Raw genomic sequence first — 19,418 nt, forward strand, 5'->3', positions numbered from 1 at the left:
CGTTTAAGTCTATTTTCAACTAAACTGTATAAAATAATAAATGTGAAATATGTCACGTTTATTTACTTTTTATATTGCAATGTGACAGGTAATTAACTTCTGATAGACGCGCCGTTGCTAGACCCCCGCTAGGAGGTCCGACGACATAGCTAAGATCTCGTAAAGTCCCTGGATGTGGGAAACGCAAGGCCGGGCATCGTACTGATCTTTGGGTGTGGTGTATGCCTTGCAACTGGTGTTTATCGGATAGAAAGAAAGGGAACAAGAATAGTAAAAAGTTTGCAGAGATAGATAGTAAACAATAATAATATGTTATGATCTGAATTTAGGTAGGGCGACATAATTCGGGTCGCGAAAATTCGTGGATACGGGGACCCGCAGGTCCTGTCATTGTGGTGATCTTTGGAGCCTCGGCGTGGTCTATCGACTGATATGATGATGATTGTAATGAATTGGAACTTAAAATGAAATCGTTATATATTATTAAGTTAAATTCAGTAATGTATTATTTCTAAAACCGTCGATTTTTGGATAGAGTGTTCTGAATATTTATTGGAAGCAAATAAGTTATTTCTATCCCTTTAAAGTTTTAACACCTATAGTTAATTATCTTATGTAAGTAACTTTTTAATGTGGTGTTTGATAGTTCGTTGCCTTTGGACGGGTCATCGAACTTAAATAAGACTGAACGTCCGAACGCCAATTAGCGGCGCGCTAACATTATCGTGTTCGATTTTCAAATACTCTCATTATAGACCATGGAACTACTGTGTTATTATGTATGTTAACCGTAAAGGTTAATTATACAATGATTGGTTATAGGCATAATAGCTTTAAAGAGGTGGTTGTATGGCTCATTTGCTGAAATATGTATGGTACGCCTTTTCCAAAAATCAATGAATTTGAAAATAATTAAAAACGTATTGATAATATGTTAAGAAAAAGCTATGTAAAGTTGAGTTAACTGCATATTAAAATTAGTTATAGTTTACTATATGTCGTGTGGGCTCCAAGTTCTCGTTAACAACTGTCTTCGACGTATTCTTGGTATTTCGTATAACTGCTTTGAGATATATCATTTTTTATTGTTTATTTCGAACCAGCGAGTGGTGAGTGCAATGAATATAACCAAAAAAGTATTTTAGAATTATAGAACAAAGATAGAAATATTCAAAATATCTTACGGAATCGCTATTATTATCGTCTATTATCAGAAACTGTTTTTCAGTCTGTAACTAGAAGAAACGGCACAAAAAAAATTACAAATAAAAGGATTATAAACATAGATTTTCATTTTCATGGCGAGAAAAAAATAAAGAGGTAAATAAAAAAAACTGTGGTATATAAAGTAGATGTATTAAAAATAGCATTCGTAAACAAATGTTTTTATATAAAAATCAAATGAGATTTGTATAAAAGAATGTACAGGATTTGAAATAAAATGTAATGAAAATAGTAATAGAAAATATGTAATTTTATTAAAAATCTGGCGTAGAATGGAAGGCAATGCATAGAAGGTAGGTAAACAAAAGCAATAAAACTGAAACAAAACACGGAGGAAGGAAGAAGATAGAATGCCAGATATTGTGACTTACAAAATAATAAAAATAAATATAACCATACTGAAAAACTTAGTGAAATCAAAGTAACACAGGACAAGCGAAAAAATGACAGTGAAACGAGAAATCATCAAAAACAGGAGCTATATCATAAAAAGAAAAAAACTACATTATAAAAATCTTTATTGCAAAAATATTATAATTAACATACTTCAGAAGTCTAAATATGACAAAATAACCCTAGAACTCCAATATTTTAAGATACGTAGGAAGAAAACAAAGTATAATAAATACATAGATGACAATGTATTAACATTCTTTTGAATAACAAAACCAAACTTTGGTTCGACTTTTTTGTAAAAACATCTCAAAATCTCGACATAGCAATTTCCATTATGAAAATTAGGGGTGAAAGTTGGATAGGGGTCTTTATTTTCTTACTAATCTTGATAATGACGATAACTTCATAAAATCTCTGTTTATAATAACAATTTTATAAATAAATAATGGATGTAACTGGGAATGTATATATTTTTCGAATAAAACACGTAAATCTTTATTGATTGTCTATCAATATAATTCTGCCTCACGTATATTTTGTTACACATTTATAAGTTTGCAAACTGAAGTTACTAATAAAACCTAAGGTTTGACTTACTCCCTATGGGAAAAAGTATTGCAGATAATGAATTATTAATATACATATGTGGGATGCTCAATGGAAAAACACTAGAATTTTTCTTCCATTACTTAACAAGTCCTACTTATTAACACTAAAGCTGTTTCCAACTTGTAAATAGAAAAAAAAATTGTATGCTGAACAGTATTAATTTATATCTCTAACTTCTATATTGAGCGATAAAAGTTTATTCCTAGTCATTTTTTGAGATATAGTAGCCATAAGTAACTAAAAAAAGACAAGAAAATATATTCAACCTAAGCTTTGCATTGTCAAAGGGTTCTCCGAGTACCTTCACCAGATTAAGTTCAAAGAGGACTCCTAGTGCTTCTGTGAACCGGGCGTGGAGATCGTATTCCACTTGGTAGCCCACTGTCCTGCATTCAGAGGACTCCGAATGCCGAATGGCGTAAAAATAAATCAAGGAAACATTGTCTCTATTTTAGAAGATGCCCAAAGTAGGGAATCGTTTCTTAGTTTTTGTAAAGTAATAGATAAAAATGTTACAAAAATAAACAAGTAAAACAGTGTAATAGACTAAGCATAAAACTATTAATAAAAATTTAAAATAATGTAAACAAAATTGTAAGAAGGTGATGTATGAATGAGAATAAGAACGAAAGAAATTAGAGAGAAAGAGGGAATTAATTGTGGAAATAAAGAATGGAACGGTAGATTATGTGAAGAATAATAGTAGAGAATAAAAATGAAAAGGACAGTGAGAAAAATTAATAAGACGAAAAATGACTCTGTCCTTCCCAAAGACAGTCACAAAAAAAAGTCGGGCTGCGCACGACCGGTCGTCGTAGCGATCTTTGGGTTACGACTGTACCTTCCAATGGGCGTCTATCGGCTGAAAAGAAGAAAAATTAAAAGTGGACGAGTGGCAGATAGTGTAACAATATGACATGCGTAATACGTATTCTCATATGGTTAGATATTATAATATTGGATCTCATCTAGTGGTTATCCACTATGGTCAGCGAATTTTAAAGTTAATTTATGTCTTATATCTTGCTATTATGAAGCGCCAGATTTGTTAAGCACTGCCATTTTTACAGTTCCCTTGAAAGTAGAGGGTTTTCTTTAATATAGTCAGAAATCTTGCATGACGAATGGACAATTCATTTCCACTTGTACCGATTGATCGCGTACCAGCAGTACGACTAAATTTATTTATATCAAGGAAGTGTCAATATGTGCGAAATTAGTTTACAAAGATACCTCTGTTACTTCATCATTCAGCCATAAAATATCCATATAGAATTCCAAAAGGTACGGTTCTTTAAACGATCTTAACGAGGTAGTCTATCCGCCTTATCAGTAGACGTCGTATATGGCGTTAGCTTTGTTACTGATTTCATTATTAAATTTCAGATAGTTTGTGTAAATCGAAAAAACTTACATTAATTAAGTTACTATTTTATATGACGCCGAATTTATCATTGTTTTCCTCTACTTAGTTTAATTAAATGCATGCATACATTAATTACATTGCGAGCTACTCGGTTTACAGTATTGACAAACTAAAGTGCTTCATAAAATAACAATTGAATTAACACAAACAGGCGATTTATACAGCGCTTATAGCATTAGGCTATAAACAAATGCTTAACTTTACAAGCATCAATATTAACAGCTTTTGGTGTTAATCTAAATAAATATATTGAAATTCTGAAATATGTCATATAGATATTCTGTTTCATGTCGGACAAATAGTTTCAATACTTATTTAAAGATTATTTAATACCAAAAAATCTAATGAGACTATTTCTCCGACATAAAACGATATAGTCGCAATCTTGTTTAAGCAATATCAAATAGCATACGAGTGATTATAATTTCAGAACATTTATTTATGTTCAGTCCTGATTTGCAAGTTCATAATTTCTCTACGATTCACGGAGAGGGATAGATTCGTATACAAATGAAAGTATTACACAGCGGATTGTCAAATTGACAATAGACACGGATATGTGCCCACCGCTCTTATAACAGATGGAAACACTCTTTTGAAACGCCATTTTGGAGTTGAAACCATGGATGCGCAAGCGCAGAATCGGACATCCACTCACAAGGTACACAGATGGAAGCCGTCATTAACCTGTGGTACGGGGGGCCATATCCAGCTGAAAATGTATTATGTTTGATATAATTACGATGATGATATTTATGTTATCAAACTTAACAAGATATATATCTAATATATCTTAATTAATATCTATCTAAATATAGATTACCTAGCTGTATAATATATATGTATAAATTTGGTATTTATCAGGAGGTCTGGTACGGAAAGGTTAGTTTAACAGAGAAATTCGAGTAAGTCACGTTTGCCAATACGCTACTATGGACACACGTGACGAACCCAAATTTCTACGGCTTGCTTCGACATACCGGTAGAAAGCCTTTATATGAAGCCTTTACGTTTTGGACATCTCAATAAATATGTTAATATTAATAGAATATTGAGCAATAAGAGCACCAACGAATAAGACGTAGGCAAAGAATATTTATTAGCACTAAAACAATTTATGTAAACAGTAATTAAAATTATCGTGTACAGGTTGATTTCTTTTTTTTTTCTTAATTTTTTCTTTACAGTGTGTGGGGCAGAGACGTTACATTTCTGGTATTGGTAATTTTTCAGATTTTTTTACAGTGCAAGTTGATTATTTACATATTTAAAACCTATTTAAGATCACCCTGGATAAAGTGATTGCTCTGAATCTCTCATTAAAATTTTTCTTTATTTCTGAAAGGACAGGTTAATAACTTCTGATAGTACTAATTCTGCAGGAACAGTTGGTAAAAAACAATAATTTATTTTAGAATGTATTAATCAAATTCGTTATGACCTTTTTATATATAATTTATTAAAACCAGGTAGTGTGCATTAGATTAATTGACTGCAAATGAGATATACATTCATCCCTTCAAATTTACATTTTTACAACGCCTCCTATCACAGGAAAGGATATTTTATACTATAATGTACAGTGTGAGGTACACGATTTTTGGCATAATCATCATCAACATCTGGAATACAAGCAATAGATTATTCCTGCAATATATATTTAATTGTAATAATCACTTTAACTGTTGATTCGACGTGATATAAAGTTTCATAAAACTCATTATATTTTCGGTCTTTTGTCATATGTTTTTAAGCGTTTTTTTGATGCGGCTTTTTACGTGGTATGAAAATTTCAATTAAAAATTGAACATAATTAACGAAGTTATCAATAAAAGCTGTATTAGATAGGATCATGTATAATCGAGTATTGAGAAATATACAAAACTCTAGTTAAATAAGAGCCTTCGCAACAATTGGTCTCCGGCTACAAGGTTACATTAAAAAAAAACTGTAAACGAATGCTAGGTAGTATCTTAGAGTAACGAAAGCGATTTTGAACAAGTTTTACTAGAAAATTTGCGTATTTTTAAACTACGAAGGATAATAGTTAGACCTTTAACCAATTGCTTGTTATTTTCTAAGGTTTTGAGTTATTTTATACACAGTTGATATTCATTGCATCAACTACTTATAGTTTTTTATATTTTTTAAGGGATTTAATTTTATGCAAACCTTATTCACCGTATAATACAGTTTTATATGTATTTGAAGGAAAACATGTAATATTTTTTTGATACGTACCATTATGTCCTAAGGCTTGTATCGTGTTCAGAATAAATAAGCGCAGTACATCTTTTCATGCAAATATATGCAAAGCGCACGCCTCAGTATGGGGTGACTGGATAAAGCTAAGATATTCATCTTGAATTATTGTGAATTTACGCAGTAAAGCTAATCAAGATTGAGATCTGAAAATTGCATACCTTTTTTTTGATCAGTTGACAGATGACAGTTGATCAGATCAGTGACCTTACTTAGAATATTATTATTATATACATCCTAATTTGCCCTTTCCCACGTGTCTCTCATCACCATCCAAAGGTTGTCTGATAGAGATCGCCTTGATCGATAAGACCGCCTCTTGTACTTGTATATAAATTGATGTTATTTTGTTACATTGCCTTTTCGTTATTTTCATTTAGTTTTGATGTACAGTAAAGTATTATTAGATAAATAGAATAACCTAAGTAATAATGCCCACGACGGCATCGACAATGCGTAAATTCTTCCCAGACGCCGTTTCAGCCTATCGCGTGCTACGCAGTATCGAGGTGGTCACGGCTTTGGCCCAGCTCTTCACGGGGTACGGGGGATTCTCCGAGTACCTTCACCAGTTTAAGCTCAAGGTGGACCCCTCGTGCTTCTGTGAACTGAACGTGGATCAGACCGTGGTCCACCTGGTGGTCTACTGTCGCGTTTTCGGACGACTCCAAGTCGACTCCGAATGCAAGTAAGATAAGAAGATTGAAGAGGCGACCATCGCCTCTGTCATGTTAGAGGAACAGGAAAGAAAATCATTCCTCAACTACTGTAAGAAGGTAGCCAAAACCGCAATAGAGAGAAATAAAACTTAATTATATGCTCAAATGTTGTCATATAGGAAATTAAATAGTATGTAAGCACTAGAGTAAAGAAAGAAATTAAATTAAATCGTAAATAAACATATTGCAATAAGAAGAATAAAAAACTAAAACTGTCATAAATATGTAAATAATAGAGTAAAAAGCTGCAAAAGTTAGGATTTAAAGAAAATTGTTAATAAAGATTCTTAGAATGTAGCGGTTGAGGTTGGATGTATGGCGAATAGAATGGAAGAGAAAGACTGCGAAAATTGTGGATAGAAATAAGTAGAAAGATAAATTATGTGATGAATGAAAGAAAAGAAAGATAATAAAAAAAGAGCGTGATGAAATTAATAAAGAAAAAAAACGACCCTGTCCCAAAAGATAAAGGGTACGAGAGGCACCCAGTAGTGGGTGCCTTTAAAAAAAAAGTAATAACGCCCACTGTTACGCTTAGGCCTGCTCGAAAGATCGCCATGACACGATGCCCATTTCGCGTGGCCCGTTTTTGTCGTCGAAATTACATTGACTCCATTCTTGCTATTTCTTAACATGCTCAAAACATTGTAACAAAGTTTTATATCTGATGTAATAATTGTAGTTTCAATGTAATTTATTAAAATATACGCTGTTTTTGAACGGTAAAAGAATATTTATATCAAATTTCAAGTCTTTCAGCCTTATGGTTCCAAAAATATTGTGCTCAGTCAGCTCATAGGTAAATATATTTTGATATTACTAGATGCGTATGTTTGCTTTTTTTATCACCGAGTCCAACGAACCATGAAAATTCAACGAAGTATGCTACGTGAATTATTCTGGATTTCAGCGACTTTGAACCTAAATTTGATCGGAACACTCGCGATACACTCTTTTTTATTATTGCACAAATAAATAAATTACTAACGTAAGATACTAATTTTGATATTACAAATACTGACCTGCAACCTGGTCACCGTACATTTACAAAAATAAATTTCAGTTCTTTTTTGTTTCTTCTTTTTATAATGGATTTGGTGGATATTTTTAAATGTAACTTTGGAAATTAGGAAGCTATTAACGTGTAAGATTATCGTCATTATTTCAGCCCATAGACACCCAATGCAACGCATATACCTCCCCTACAGATATCTATGGGGGATATACTACAATCGCCACGTTTGGCAGGCGAGATGGTGATCGCAGTTGTGGTATTATGGTACGCAAAGGACGGTGCTGCCAATCCATTTGAAACTTGTTTTGTAAGCAGTGGCAATCCTATGTAATTAAAGTACAAAGTGTGAATTATACAAAACTTTATTCAGCGAATCCAACACATTTGTTGGTCTTGAATATACTGCTGAGTTACCACAGCTCTAAAAGTCTCCCGTGTGGAGTTGCCAGACCTTCCATCGGGCGCGTCCTCCGGGTGGCGGATGGGGGAGCGCCACCCAGATGTGGGTGGTATTGGGCATGTTCCGGCGTGGACCAAAACTGGCAGGGTTAGGGGCGTACCATCGGTTCTTCCCAGAACCGAAAAACGGCCAAGGACTGCACAGTCCGAGAGACGAGCCGCACAGGCTTGAGGTAGCATCCCGTACCCATCTTTAAGAGATGGGACAGAGGATGTGACCAGTGCGGTGATGTGCCAGGTGCACTCGGCTTCTGCCGACACCGGACAACCCGTAATCCCAGTAGGGACCGGGGGCTCCGTACCTGTACGGAGCTGCGAGGAAGAAAACCTCTTCAAAAATAACCCTAATCCCAAGGTTGGACCGTGCCGACGGGATGAATGGCTGGAAGGGAGTTCAGTCACAAGCGCGAAGGGACCTCACCCTTAAAAGGAAAAAAAAATAATGGACGCAGTTAAAAAAACAAATTTTCCCCAGGGTGGTACCAGCGATGCTGGAGAATCCACCCCTGGGCCTTGCCCAGGCAGCCCCGCCGTATCTGGGGGGGGCAAAAACTTGCGTCGCGGCAACGCTTCAGCGTCTGCCGCTGGGCCCTTAACATCCGGGGCCCAAAATTTTAAAGAGCCGGAGGTGCCGGGCCGTCTATCAGGCTCGGTACGTGATAAGCGCGGGCGATCTATGCGCTCCGCCGGTTTGGCGATTAGTACGGTCGGAGAAAGCGACGGCGGATCAGACGCCTCTCGCGCATCGGTCGGCCCTGGCGCGTTCTCAAGGGCCGGTAAGAGAAAGGCCAAGCCTCCGAGCCCTGGTGCTGTGGCCGCAAAATATGCGGCTTATTCTGCCCAGGAGACCGAGGGCACGGAGACGGTTGGCGGAACCGACAGTGACGAGGAGGGACTCTTCGACCCCTCTGTGCAGCCATTGCGCACTAGGTCGAAGAAAGGGCTCCCGAGTCAGGAGCAGTTGGCTCGCGAATTGCGAGCATGTGCTGATCCCCGGCAATATGCAGAGACCAACCTCCTGGCTATCGAGAAGGTGACGGACCGGTCCAGCAACCTCAAGGGCACGTACGTGCGTAGCCTGAGGCTCGCTGCGCGGAACGTCAAGGCAGCATTGGAGGAGATGTCGCGCAGGACGGCGGACGACTCCACCGTCGAGAAGTTAGAGCAAGAAAACGCAGAATTGCGTTCTCAGCTTTCCAGCCTTTCTGCGAAAGTGGAAAGCCTCACGATGGAGCTTCGTCGCGTCCGTAGTGCTACAACGGAGCAGGCCAAGGCAGCTGCCCCCGCGCCTCCGCGGGCCCGGCCAGCACCAGTGCCAAGGACGTCCGCGTCTACCGAAGAGGGGCTCATGCATCGCATTGGAGCCCTCATCGAATCGAAACTGGCTGCCTTCGAGGCCAAACTGTTCCCCGACAGGGCAATAAGGCCGCCGTTGGCCGCCAGTAGGACTGGACCGCGTCCGACTCAGTCGACCGTCCCTTCCGAGCCGCTCGCACCGCCGCAGCCTCCACAAGCACCGCCGGCATCGCAGCCGCCGCGACCGCGGCGGTCTAGGCGCCCCAGGAGGAAGATTGCGCCTCCTCCTGTGCCGGAACTGCCTCCAGTGACAGCACCGCCCCCGGCAGCGTCGGCGATCACGACCCGGAACACCTGGGCTGAGGTTGCCCGAAAACCCAGGTCGGCGCCACGGCCCGTGCCTCGTCCGAGTGCTAAACCGCCTGCCGCACCCAGGAGCCGCGGGACCAAGAAGGCGAAGCGAGCTCCCACTACGGCGGCCGTGACGGTTACGCTGCCGGAAGGCTCCACCTCCACCTATGCAGGTAGTAAAGGCGGCGAAGGCAAAAATACGGCTGGCGGACCTCGGCATCGAGGCTCTGCGCCAAAAACGTGCCTTGACTGGAGCGCTCCTCTTGGAGATCAGTGGAGAAAACTGTGGCCGAAAGGCAGACGACCTCGCGGCGAGGATGCGTGAGGTCCTTCGCGATGTGGCGGTCAAAATCAGCCGCCCCGTCAAGACGAGCGAAATCCGCTTGAGGGACCTCGACGACGCCGTCAGTCCGGGCGAGGTCGCGGAAGCAGTGGCAGAGGCGGGCGGCTGTTCGGTGGACGACGTCAAGGTCGGGGACGTCCACCGAACAAACACGAGCATGGGCACCTGCTGGTTGCGGTGCCCGGTCAAGGTGGCCCATGCTCTGGTGACTGCGGGGCGCGTGCGTGTGGGTTGGGGTTCGGTGAGGGTGGCACCCCTGGAACCCAGACCCATGCACTGCTTCCGGTGCCTGGAGAAGGGACACGTCGGCGCCAGGTGTTCCAACTCTGTAAACCGGAGCACGCGGTGTTTCGCATGTGGCGAGTCTGGGCACAAGGCAAGAGAGTGCGTGTCATCCGCACTCAAATGCCCTCTGTGCTCAGACCTTGGGTTGCCCTCCAACCACCGGCTGGGTAAGAGGTGCGGCCCAACGCCGGGTAAAGGCAGGAGGAGTAAAAAGACTCCGCCTGCGACCACCAGCACGGCGGCCGCAGCGGCACCGACCGCAGCGCCGGGCGTAAGCTCGGACATGGAGGTCGCTTAGACCTCTATTCCCGCCCTTCAGAGTCCTCCCAGGTAACCTGAACCATTGCCGGAATGCTCAGGACTTGCTGATGCAGACCGTCGACGAGTTTCGGGTTGCCTTGTCAGTAGTAGCGGAGCCCTATAACGTGCCTGACCATCCTCGTTGGTTCGGCGACGACTCAGGGTCCGTAGCTTTCTACTGGAGGGGCGGAGAGGGTACCCCACCCTGCACCTTATTATCTAAGGGACAGGGCTATGTCGCCGTTAAATGGGGTCCCTTGGCCATGATAGGCTGCTACGTGTCTCCCAACAGGTCTCGCGCCGACTACGAGGAGTACCTGGATAGGGTGGCGGACTGCGCTGCGGCCTGCCTCCCCTGTCCGTTGATCGTCCTTGGAGACTTTAACGCCCACAACAGGGCGTGGGGGAATACTAGGGACGATCCGAAGGGAGACACCGTCTTGGAGTGGGCGGCCGGACTGGATCTCCGACTTGTCAACAGGGGATCCGTCAGCACATGCGTGCGCTGGCAGGGGGAGTCGGTCGTGGACTTAACATGGGCGACTCCCGCTGCAATGCGTATGCTTTCGGGCTGGCGGGTTGCAGAGGAGGTGGTCACTCTTTCTGACCATCGCCACATCGTTTTCGATGTTGCGATCCGCAGGCCCGTCGCTGACTCTGGCGGCCGTGACGGCAGCACTACGCGACGCTGGTGTTTGAAGCGGCTAGACAAAGACCGGCTAGAGGCCGCCGCCTGCGTCGCCGATTGGCCGAACGCCGAAGAGGTTCTGTCCGAACCGGAGAGGGGAGCGAACTGGTTCCGGGAGATATTGACGCAAATTTGCGACGCGTCGATGCCCCGGGCCGGTCGTCCCAAGCGCAGGGGGGTGCACTGGTGGTCGGCGGAAATTGCGGAACTCCGCAAGGTCTGCTTGCTGAGCCGCCGCCGGTACACCCGAGCCCGAAGGAGGCGAAGGCAAGCTCCGGAGGAGGAGATGGCCAGACTGTACAGGGAGTACCGGGCGGCTACAAAGGCGTTGCAGAAGGCGGTAGCTGGCGCCAAGGCTCGGTGTTGGGTCGAGCTCCTGCAGGGACTCGACAGGGATCCGTGGGGGCGTCCATACCGAATAGTGCTGGGAAAACTCCGGCCATGGATGCCCCCGACGACGGAGACCTTAGAACCGGTCTTTCTGAGGAGGGTAGTAGATACTCTTTTTCCGGAAGATCGGTCAAGTCCCTCCGCGCACCCCCCGGCACAGCCGTGGGAGTGGACGGATGAGACGAGGGTAACGGCGCAGGAGCTGGATCGAGCCGTGAGCCGTCTCAGAGCGCGAAACACCGCGCCGGGGCCCGACGGAATACCGGGTCGGGTCTGGGTACTTAGTCTGGCGTCTTTGGGGGGTAAGCTGGCGGAGCTTTTCACGAGCTGTCTCCGCCGAGCCACGTTCCCCACGCCTTGGAAGGAGGCACGATTGGTCCTCTTGAGGAAAGAAGGCAGGGCCGTAGAATCTCCCTCTGCGTACCGTCCCATATGCCTGCTGGACGAGTGCGGCAAGCTGTTCGAAAGGATAATTGCCGCTCGTATCGGCGAGCATCTGTCTCGCGTCGGCCCCGATCTTGCCGACAGCCAGTTTGGCTTCCGTCGAGGGCGTTCGACCGTCGACGCGATCATGCGCGTTCGGTCCTTGTCGGAGCAGGCCGTGTCGCGGGGTGGTGTAGCGTTGGCGATAAGCCTCGACATCGTCAACGCTTTCAACTCACTGCCCTGGGATGCGATAAGGGAGGGACTGATCCAGCATGAGGTCCCTCCCTGCCTGCGGGGCGTCATCGGCGATTACTTGCGAGACAGGTACATCGTGTACATGGACCAAAACGGAAGGAGTAACCGGAGGGAGATCAAGCGCGGGGTGCCGCAGGGGTCGGTCCTAGGACCACTCTTGTGGAACCTCGCGTACGATGCGGTTCTGCAAGTCAGTCTCCCTGCTGGCGTGAGCGTCGTTTGTTACGCCGACGACACGCGGGTAGTCGCCAGCGGAGACAACTTCGAGAGGACCAGGGAGCTCGCCGAGCTTGGGACGGAAGTCGTCGTCGCTAAAATACGCGGGCTGGGGTTGGAAATAGCGCCAAACAAGACCGAGGCGCTATGGTTCCACCGGTTGCCTCGAACGAGGGAACCTCCCGACTCGCGCGTTCGCGTCGGTGGGCACGATGTCACGGTGGGGCGGTACATGAAGTACCTCGGCCTCACTTTGGACAGCCGCTGGGGCTTCGAAGAGCACTTCGATCGCCTCGTCCCCCGGATTGAGAGGATAGCGGGTGCCATGCATAGACTGCTGCCTAATCTCGGGGGACCCACGGAGGAAGTCCGCCGCCTCTATGCAGGGGTCGTACGGTCCGTAGCCTTGTACGGGGCGCCCGTGTGGGCAAAAAGGCTGGCGATTCGACGCTGTAGAACTAAGATCTACAGCGTCCAGCGGAGGATGGCCATACGGATCGTACGCGGATATCGCACGATATCGTTCGAGGCGGCGACAGTCCTGGCGCGCTTTCCGCCCCTGGACATTCTAGCGGAGTCGAATGCGAGGGTCTACGACCAAGTCCGCACCCTCCGCCGAGACGGCGGCGGCGAGCCGAACCGTGTGCTCGAGGCGGTCAGACGGCAGGAACGGCGCAGGGCGCTGACGACGTGGCGCGCTAAGCTCTCGGAAGAGCGCTATGCGCGCAGACGCGTCGTTGGAGCGATCCTGCCCGTCTTCGAGGCCTGGATGCAGCGACGAGACGGAAGGCTCACCTACAGGCTTACGCAGATGATCACCGGGCACGGATGCTTTGGTGATTACCTGTGTAGGATTGGTCGCGAAGCGACGGCGAACTGCTTCCACTGCGGAGGAGCCGCCCAGGATTCCGCCTCGCACACGTTTGCGGTCTGCCCGGCGTGGCAGTCGGAGCGGCGGATTCTGGCGGACGAGATCGGACAGGACCTTTCCTTGCCAGCAATCGTGTCGGCGATGCTGAGTGGGTCATCGGCGTGGAGGGCCGTGGCCTCTTTTTGTGAGACCGTCATGGTCCAGAAGGAGGCAGCCGAACGGGATCGGCAGAGGGCAGATCCCGCTCGGAGACGACGCCGTCAGCGCAGAGACGTGCCTCGCGACGGCCCTCCGAGGAATGGTGCTCCCCTACCATGAACGGGGCCTTCGGAGTCGCGGGAGTTTAGGGTGGGGGCCCTAAACTCCCATTAGCTTCGGCGACTCTGAGGCGGACGATGGTTCGACGTGGTCCCGAACCATCGCGATAGTACCACGAGGGTTTCGGGGGTAGTGTATCCACGCATACCCCGGGACGGGCTATCGAAAAATAGCAAGGCGCAAGGGAAGACCGCGTGGCGATCCCTGACCGGGAGATACCGCGGTCCCCCGTTTAGCGCAGAGGGCGACCACCGGGGGGGGTTTTAGTGGGTAGGAATCCCACATACCCCTGTCCTTCCCCCAGAGGCAGGGCATCTTGAATACCGGAAGATTTCCCCCACCGAAACAAAAAAAAAAAAAAAAAAGCTCTAAAAGTCTGATAAGTAACGTTAATGTTAGTAGTTAGTTATGTAGTATAGTTTCATCTATTTCAATGAATACTAGAACGTAATGTAAAAAGAGTTATTCGTGTGATGACATATTTAAACAACATTTTTATTCAAGTCCAGATATACGTACATACAGGCATAGTTAATTCAACATGTGTTATACAGATGAATTAATTATAATATGTGTATAAATCAATTTCCAGTTACTTTGTATCAGTTTACAAACTGGCAGTTGTTTTGATCGATGCTATTTCACGTTGTATATTTAGGAATAAATGCAATTTCATATTCTTGTTATTGGCTGAGTGTCGTACAAAAATTTTTTCATAGATTGTCTGTGGGAACTTGACGTGGCTCTAACTGTAACGTTATTTTTTTATTAAGTCTCCTGAAATTCTCCGTTGTCAAATGGCAGGGACCTTTCATATGTAGGAGTGGTCGTGGTACGGTAGCTTCTTGTTCTTCGGTAGCTTCTTGTGCTTCGGTAGCTTCTTGTGCTTCGGTAGTTCGTCGGTTGTATCTTGTTCGTCGATTGCTTCTTGTTCGTCGGTCGCTTCTTGATCTTCAGTTGTTTCTTCCTGCGTTGACCGTACCTCCGCTAGCCCTTATAATGAGCGCGGAGACTCTCAACAGCGCGATGCAGATTTTCGTTGCGTCTACTGTGCCATCTGTCATGTATCTGTTTCACTGCCGCCGCCGCCATGCGATTGACGGTCACGTGGGTAAGAGCTTGGTGTTTGAGTGGCGCGCGATATACACGCCACATCACTCCCCCGCCCAGACCGTAACTATGGTCGATAACAATTTGGTAACCTTACTCTTCTGCCGCTCCGGGTCCTCTTGTCTCCGTCTGAGGTAGTAGCAGTTGAAGTGGTTGAAGTGGCTGTAGCGGTTGAAGTATTGGTAGTGGTTAAATTAGTCGACTTGGGGATTAGAGGGATGACCTGATTAGGGACTTGAACTTCCCTAGCCAGATAGGCAGGTTTCGGTCTGTCGACTGAGACAGTAGAGGGCTTGCCCCGTAATTCTATTGTGAAGAATTTTGGGTGTCTTTCTAAGACCTTGAAAGGACCGGCATATGGGGGTTCGAGAGCACCACGTACATGATCTTGACGGAGAAAGACGTGAGAAGTTGTATTAAGATCACGTGGTATGTAAAATGGCACTTTGGTGTGCCAAGACGAGGGTTTCGGGGACAAGTTCGCCATGTGTGCTCGAAGTCTTGTTGCGTACTGGGTAACGTCAGCTGTAGTGTAGCCGTCCACCGGAGCGAGGTACTGGCCAGGCAGTTGAAGTGGTTCGCCGTAGACGAGCTCTGCTGGGCTGGCTTGCAGATCTTCTTTCCAGGAACTCCAGATCCCCATGAGTACGAGTGGAAGTGATTCAGTCCAACTCGATGTGTCGTGGCACATTATGGCTGCCTTCAGCTGGCGGTGCAGGCGCTCCACCATGCCGTTAGCAGCTGGGTGATAAACAGTGGTGTGAAGATGTCGGGCGCCAATCATGGTAGTAAGAGCCTTGAAGAGGTGGCCCTCAAATTGGCGACCACGGTCGGTAGTCACTCGCGCGGGACACCCAAATCGGGCTATCCATCCGGACACGAGTGCAGCTGCGCAGGTTTCTGCAGTGATGTCTTGTAGTGGAATTGCCTCAGGCCATCTTGTAAATCTGTCAATGACAGTGAGGCAATATCTGTAAGATGAAGATAGCGGTAAGGGTCCTACGAGGTCGATGTGGATGTGGGAGAACCTCGCAGATGGGGTAAGGAAGGAGGAGAGCGGAGCACGGGTGTGACGGGTAACTTTACTTGTTTGGCATTTCATGCATTGCCGAGACCACTCTCTACAGTCTTTGCGTATCCCTGGCCACACAAATTTTTGTGCGACCTGCCGTGCTGTAGCTGAAATTCCCGGATGATTCCAGTTGTGGACTATGTCGAAGGCTTGGCGTCTGAAGTTTGGCGTGATGTATGGTCGCGGTGGATGGACGGAAGTATCGCAGAAGATAGGTAAGCTGCTGTGTACTGTAGACCTTTTTTCGAGTTGCAAGGCCGAGCCACGCAGAAGCAGATTTTGCAGTTCTGGATCATCGTCCTGAGATATTGCAAGTTTGTCGTAGTCAAGTGCAACCGCGAGTTCCTCCACACGTGAAAGAGCGTCCGCTACTACGTTGTCTGGTCCGGGTATGTACTTAATGTCTGTCGTGAATTGGGATATAAAATCTAAGTATCGAAACTGTCTTGGCGAACAATGCTGTTTGCTGGTAGTAAAGGCAAAAGTTAGCGGTTTATGATCCGTATAGATGGTGAATGACGCGGTTTCCACCATGTGTCTGAAGTATTTTATGGCCTCGTAGACCGCTAGAAGTTCTCTGTCGTAAGGGCTGTACTTTTTCTGCGTAGGCGATAGTTTACGGGAGAAGAACGCTAGAGGCTGCCAGATGCTGTTCTTTCGCTGTTGTAACACTGCTCCAATAGCCGTGTCTGAAGCGTCAGTGACTATTGCTAACTCTGCTAAGTAATCTGGGTGAGCAAGAAGTGCAGCGTTAGAAAGCGAAGTTTTGCAGTCTTCAAAAGCTTTTAGAAGTTCCGGTGTCATGTCTACTGGATGAGAGCCTTTAATTTTAGGTCCCTGTAGTACCGAATTGAGAGGCGCTTGGTGTTGGGCAGCCTTAGGGATAAATCTGCGGTAGAAATTTAGCATCCCTAGAAAACGACGCAGCTCTTTTACAGTTTGGGGAACGGGGAACTCTCTTATGGCTTGTATCTTCTCATCCAAAGGTTTACTTCCAGCACCAGATACCTCATAACCCAAAAATTTGACGACCTCCTGTCCAAATACGCATTTTGACGTGTTGATGAGTACGCCATATTGCTTAAGTCGCTCGAAGAGCTGGCGTAGGTGCCGTTTGTGTGTTTCTCTGTCAGGAGAGAACAGGATAATGTCATCAACATATCCGTAGCAGAAATCCAGGCCTGATAGTACTTCGTCGATGAAGCGTTGGAATGTTTGAGCCGCGTTTCGAAGTCCGAAAGTCATGAACGGGAACTCAAACATTCCGAATGGCGTCGTGATCGCCGTTTTTGGAATATCCTCGGGATTTACAGCGATCTGATTGTACGCTTTCACAAGATCAACCGTAGAGAAGATGGAGCATCCTGACAGCTGGTGGGCAAAATCTTGAATATGTCGGATAGGGTATCGATCAGGTATAGTCCTGGCGTTAAGTGCTCTGTAGTCACCGCAAGGTCTCCAGCTGTCATCTTTCTTTTTCACCAGGTGAAGAGCAGAAGACCATGGACTCTCTGAGCGTCGAGCTGTACCGGCTGCCAACATTTCCTCGAACTCCTTCTTGGCTGCCTGAGAACGAGCTGGATCTAGACGTCGTGGCTTACAAGAAACCGGCTGACCTGGAGTGGTTCTAATGTAGTGCATCGTGGAATGTTTCGAGGCACCACGCATGCCTGCAGGCCTCGTAATTTCGGGGAACTCGCGTAGAATCTCGTGGAACTCTGTATCTCCGCTAAAGGCTTTGACGGGAGAGATGTCGTCGATAGTTTCTGCGTTTTCTGAAATTGCGGCTACATGTAGAGTAGTGATACCATCAACCAGACGCTGGTTTCTGCAGTCGACTAGCAAGTTGTAGTAGCTAAGGAGATCTACGCCAATGATGGGCTTAGACACATCAGCTACCGTAAAACTCCATGAAAAATCGCGACGAAGACCGAGGTTGAGATGCAGGTGAATAGGGCCGTAAGTGTGAATAATACTGCCGTTGGCTGCGATGAGATCGTACTTGGATTGAGTGCAGGGCGTCTTGACGGCTGAACGTGGAAAAACGCACAAGTCTGAGCCAGTGTCTACCAGGAACTGCATTTTTGACACACGATCGGTAATGAAAAGGCGGCCTGCGGATGGCGGGCAGTCGTTGGCCGCTACTTCCGACTGCCCTGTTCGTTTCCCGCCTGGAATGTGCAGGGTTGTCTGCATTTAATCGCTTTGGAGCCATAAGTGTAGTGGTAAAAACAGTATGGGTGGTCTGGCGGTGGTTGTCGTGGCGTCGAACGACTTCGGAAGCGGTTCCTTTCGTATTTAGATTCTGAGCGAGCACCATTTCTGCCGTTTCGGGATGTAAGGGCGGCTACTTGTCTAGTTAGCTCACTGACTTGTCTGGTAAGCTCCTCCAGCGTTGAAGACGAAGCGCTGCCAGAAGAAGTAGTCGCCATGGAGATCTGCGGTGTGGTAGGGGCGATTTCGTACACTTTGTCCGCCAGCTCCCCCAGCTTTTCTAAAGAAAGGTCTCTCTGTGAAGCAATCACTGTTTGTATGTTTTGAGGTAGACCGTTAGACCATATTGATTTTACTATATGCGAAGGTACTGATGGGCCTGCTAAATCCTCCAAGTAGCGTAGGAATCGTGAGGGTTTCCTATCTCCGAGCTCTTCGAACATTAGTAATTGCTTCACGCGTTTCTCTTGTGAAGCTGACAGGCGTCGTATAAGTTCCGTTTTTAGTTTTTCATATTTTTCTCTTTCTGGAGGACGAATAATTACGTCTTTCACTTCGACGGCGACTTGGTGGTCCAGTTGTGCTACCAAATAATTAAATTTGGTTTCGTCGGCACTGATGCCAGACAGGCTGAATTGGCACTCCAGCTGTGAAAACCATAGAGCCGGCTCTTCAGGCCAAAATGGGGGCACTCTTACGCCAACGCGTAACACTTCGGCGATTTTGCGGTCGTCGTTACTAGGCTGACTCATATTGTGGTTTATCTGCGCGTCTTCCGAGTGTGGTATCAGCTGGGTCCGGAAGGTGCTTCTCGTTGTCCTTACTCGGGGTCACCAGTGTAGGAGTGGTCGTGGTACGGTAGCTTCTTGTTCTTCGGTAGCTTCTTGTGCTTCGGTAGCTTCTTGATCTTCAGTTGTTTCTTCCTGCGTTGACCGTACCTCCGCTAGCCCTTATAATGAGCGCGGAGACTCTCAACAGCGCGATGCAGATTTTCGTTGCGTCTACTGTGGCGCCATCTGTCATGTATCTGTTTCACTGCCGCCGCCGCCATGCGATTGACGGTCACGTGGGTAAGAGCTTGGTGTTTGAGTGGCGCGCGATATACACGCCACACATATAAGGTAAACGATATTTCCTTTAGCTTTTATTTTAATGTTTATGTCCCGTATTTAT

At 46.1% G+C, this 19,418-nt stretch overlaps 1 protein-coding gene across 1 annotated transcript; it reads right to left on the bottom strand.

Moving 5' to 3' along the window:
* Positions 1-18,172: 18,172 nt before the first annotated feature.
* LOC137931805 (uncharacterized) lies at positions 18,173-18,997 on the bottom strand. Its single transcript, XM_068775315.1, has one exon. It carries the CDS (start codon positions 18,995-18,997, stop codon positions 18,173-18,175), a length of 825 nt encoding a protein of 274 aa, XP_068631416.1.
* Positions 18,998-19,418: the final 421 nt, after the last annotated feature.

This window comes from Battus philenor, unplaced genomic scaffold (assembly GCF_028537555.1).
Source record: "Battus philenor isolate CCGP_79_NKW_IND1 unplaced genomic scaffold, ilBatPhil1.0.hap1 SCAF_8, whole genome shotgun sequence".
Lineage (NCBI taxonomy): Eukaryota > Metazoa > Arthropoda > Insecta > Lepidoptera > Papilionidae > Battus > Battus philenor.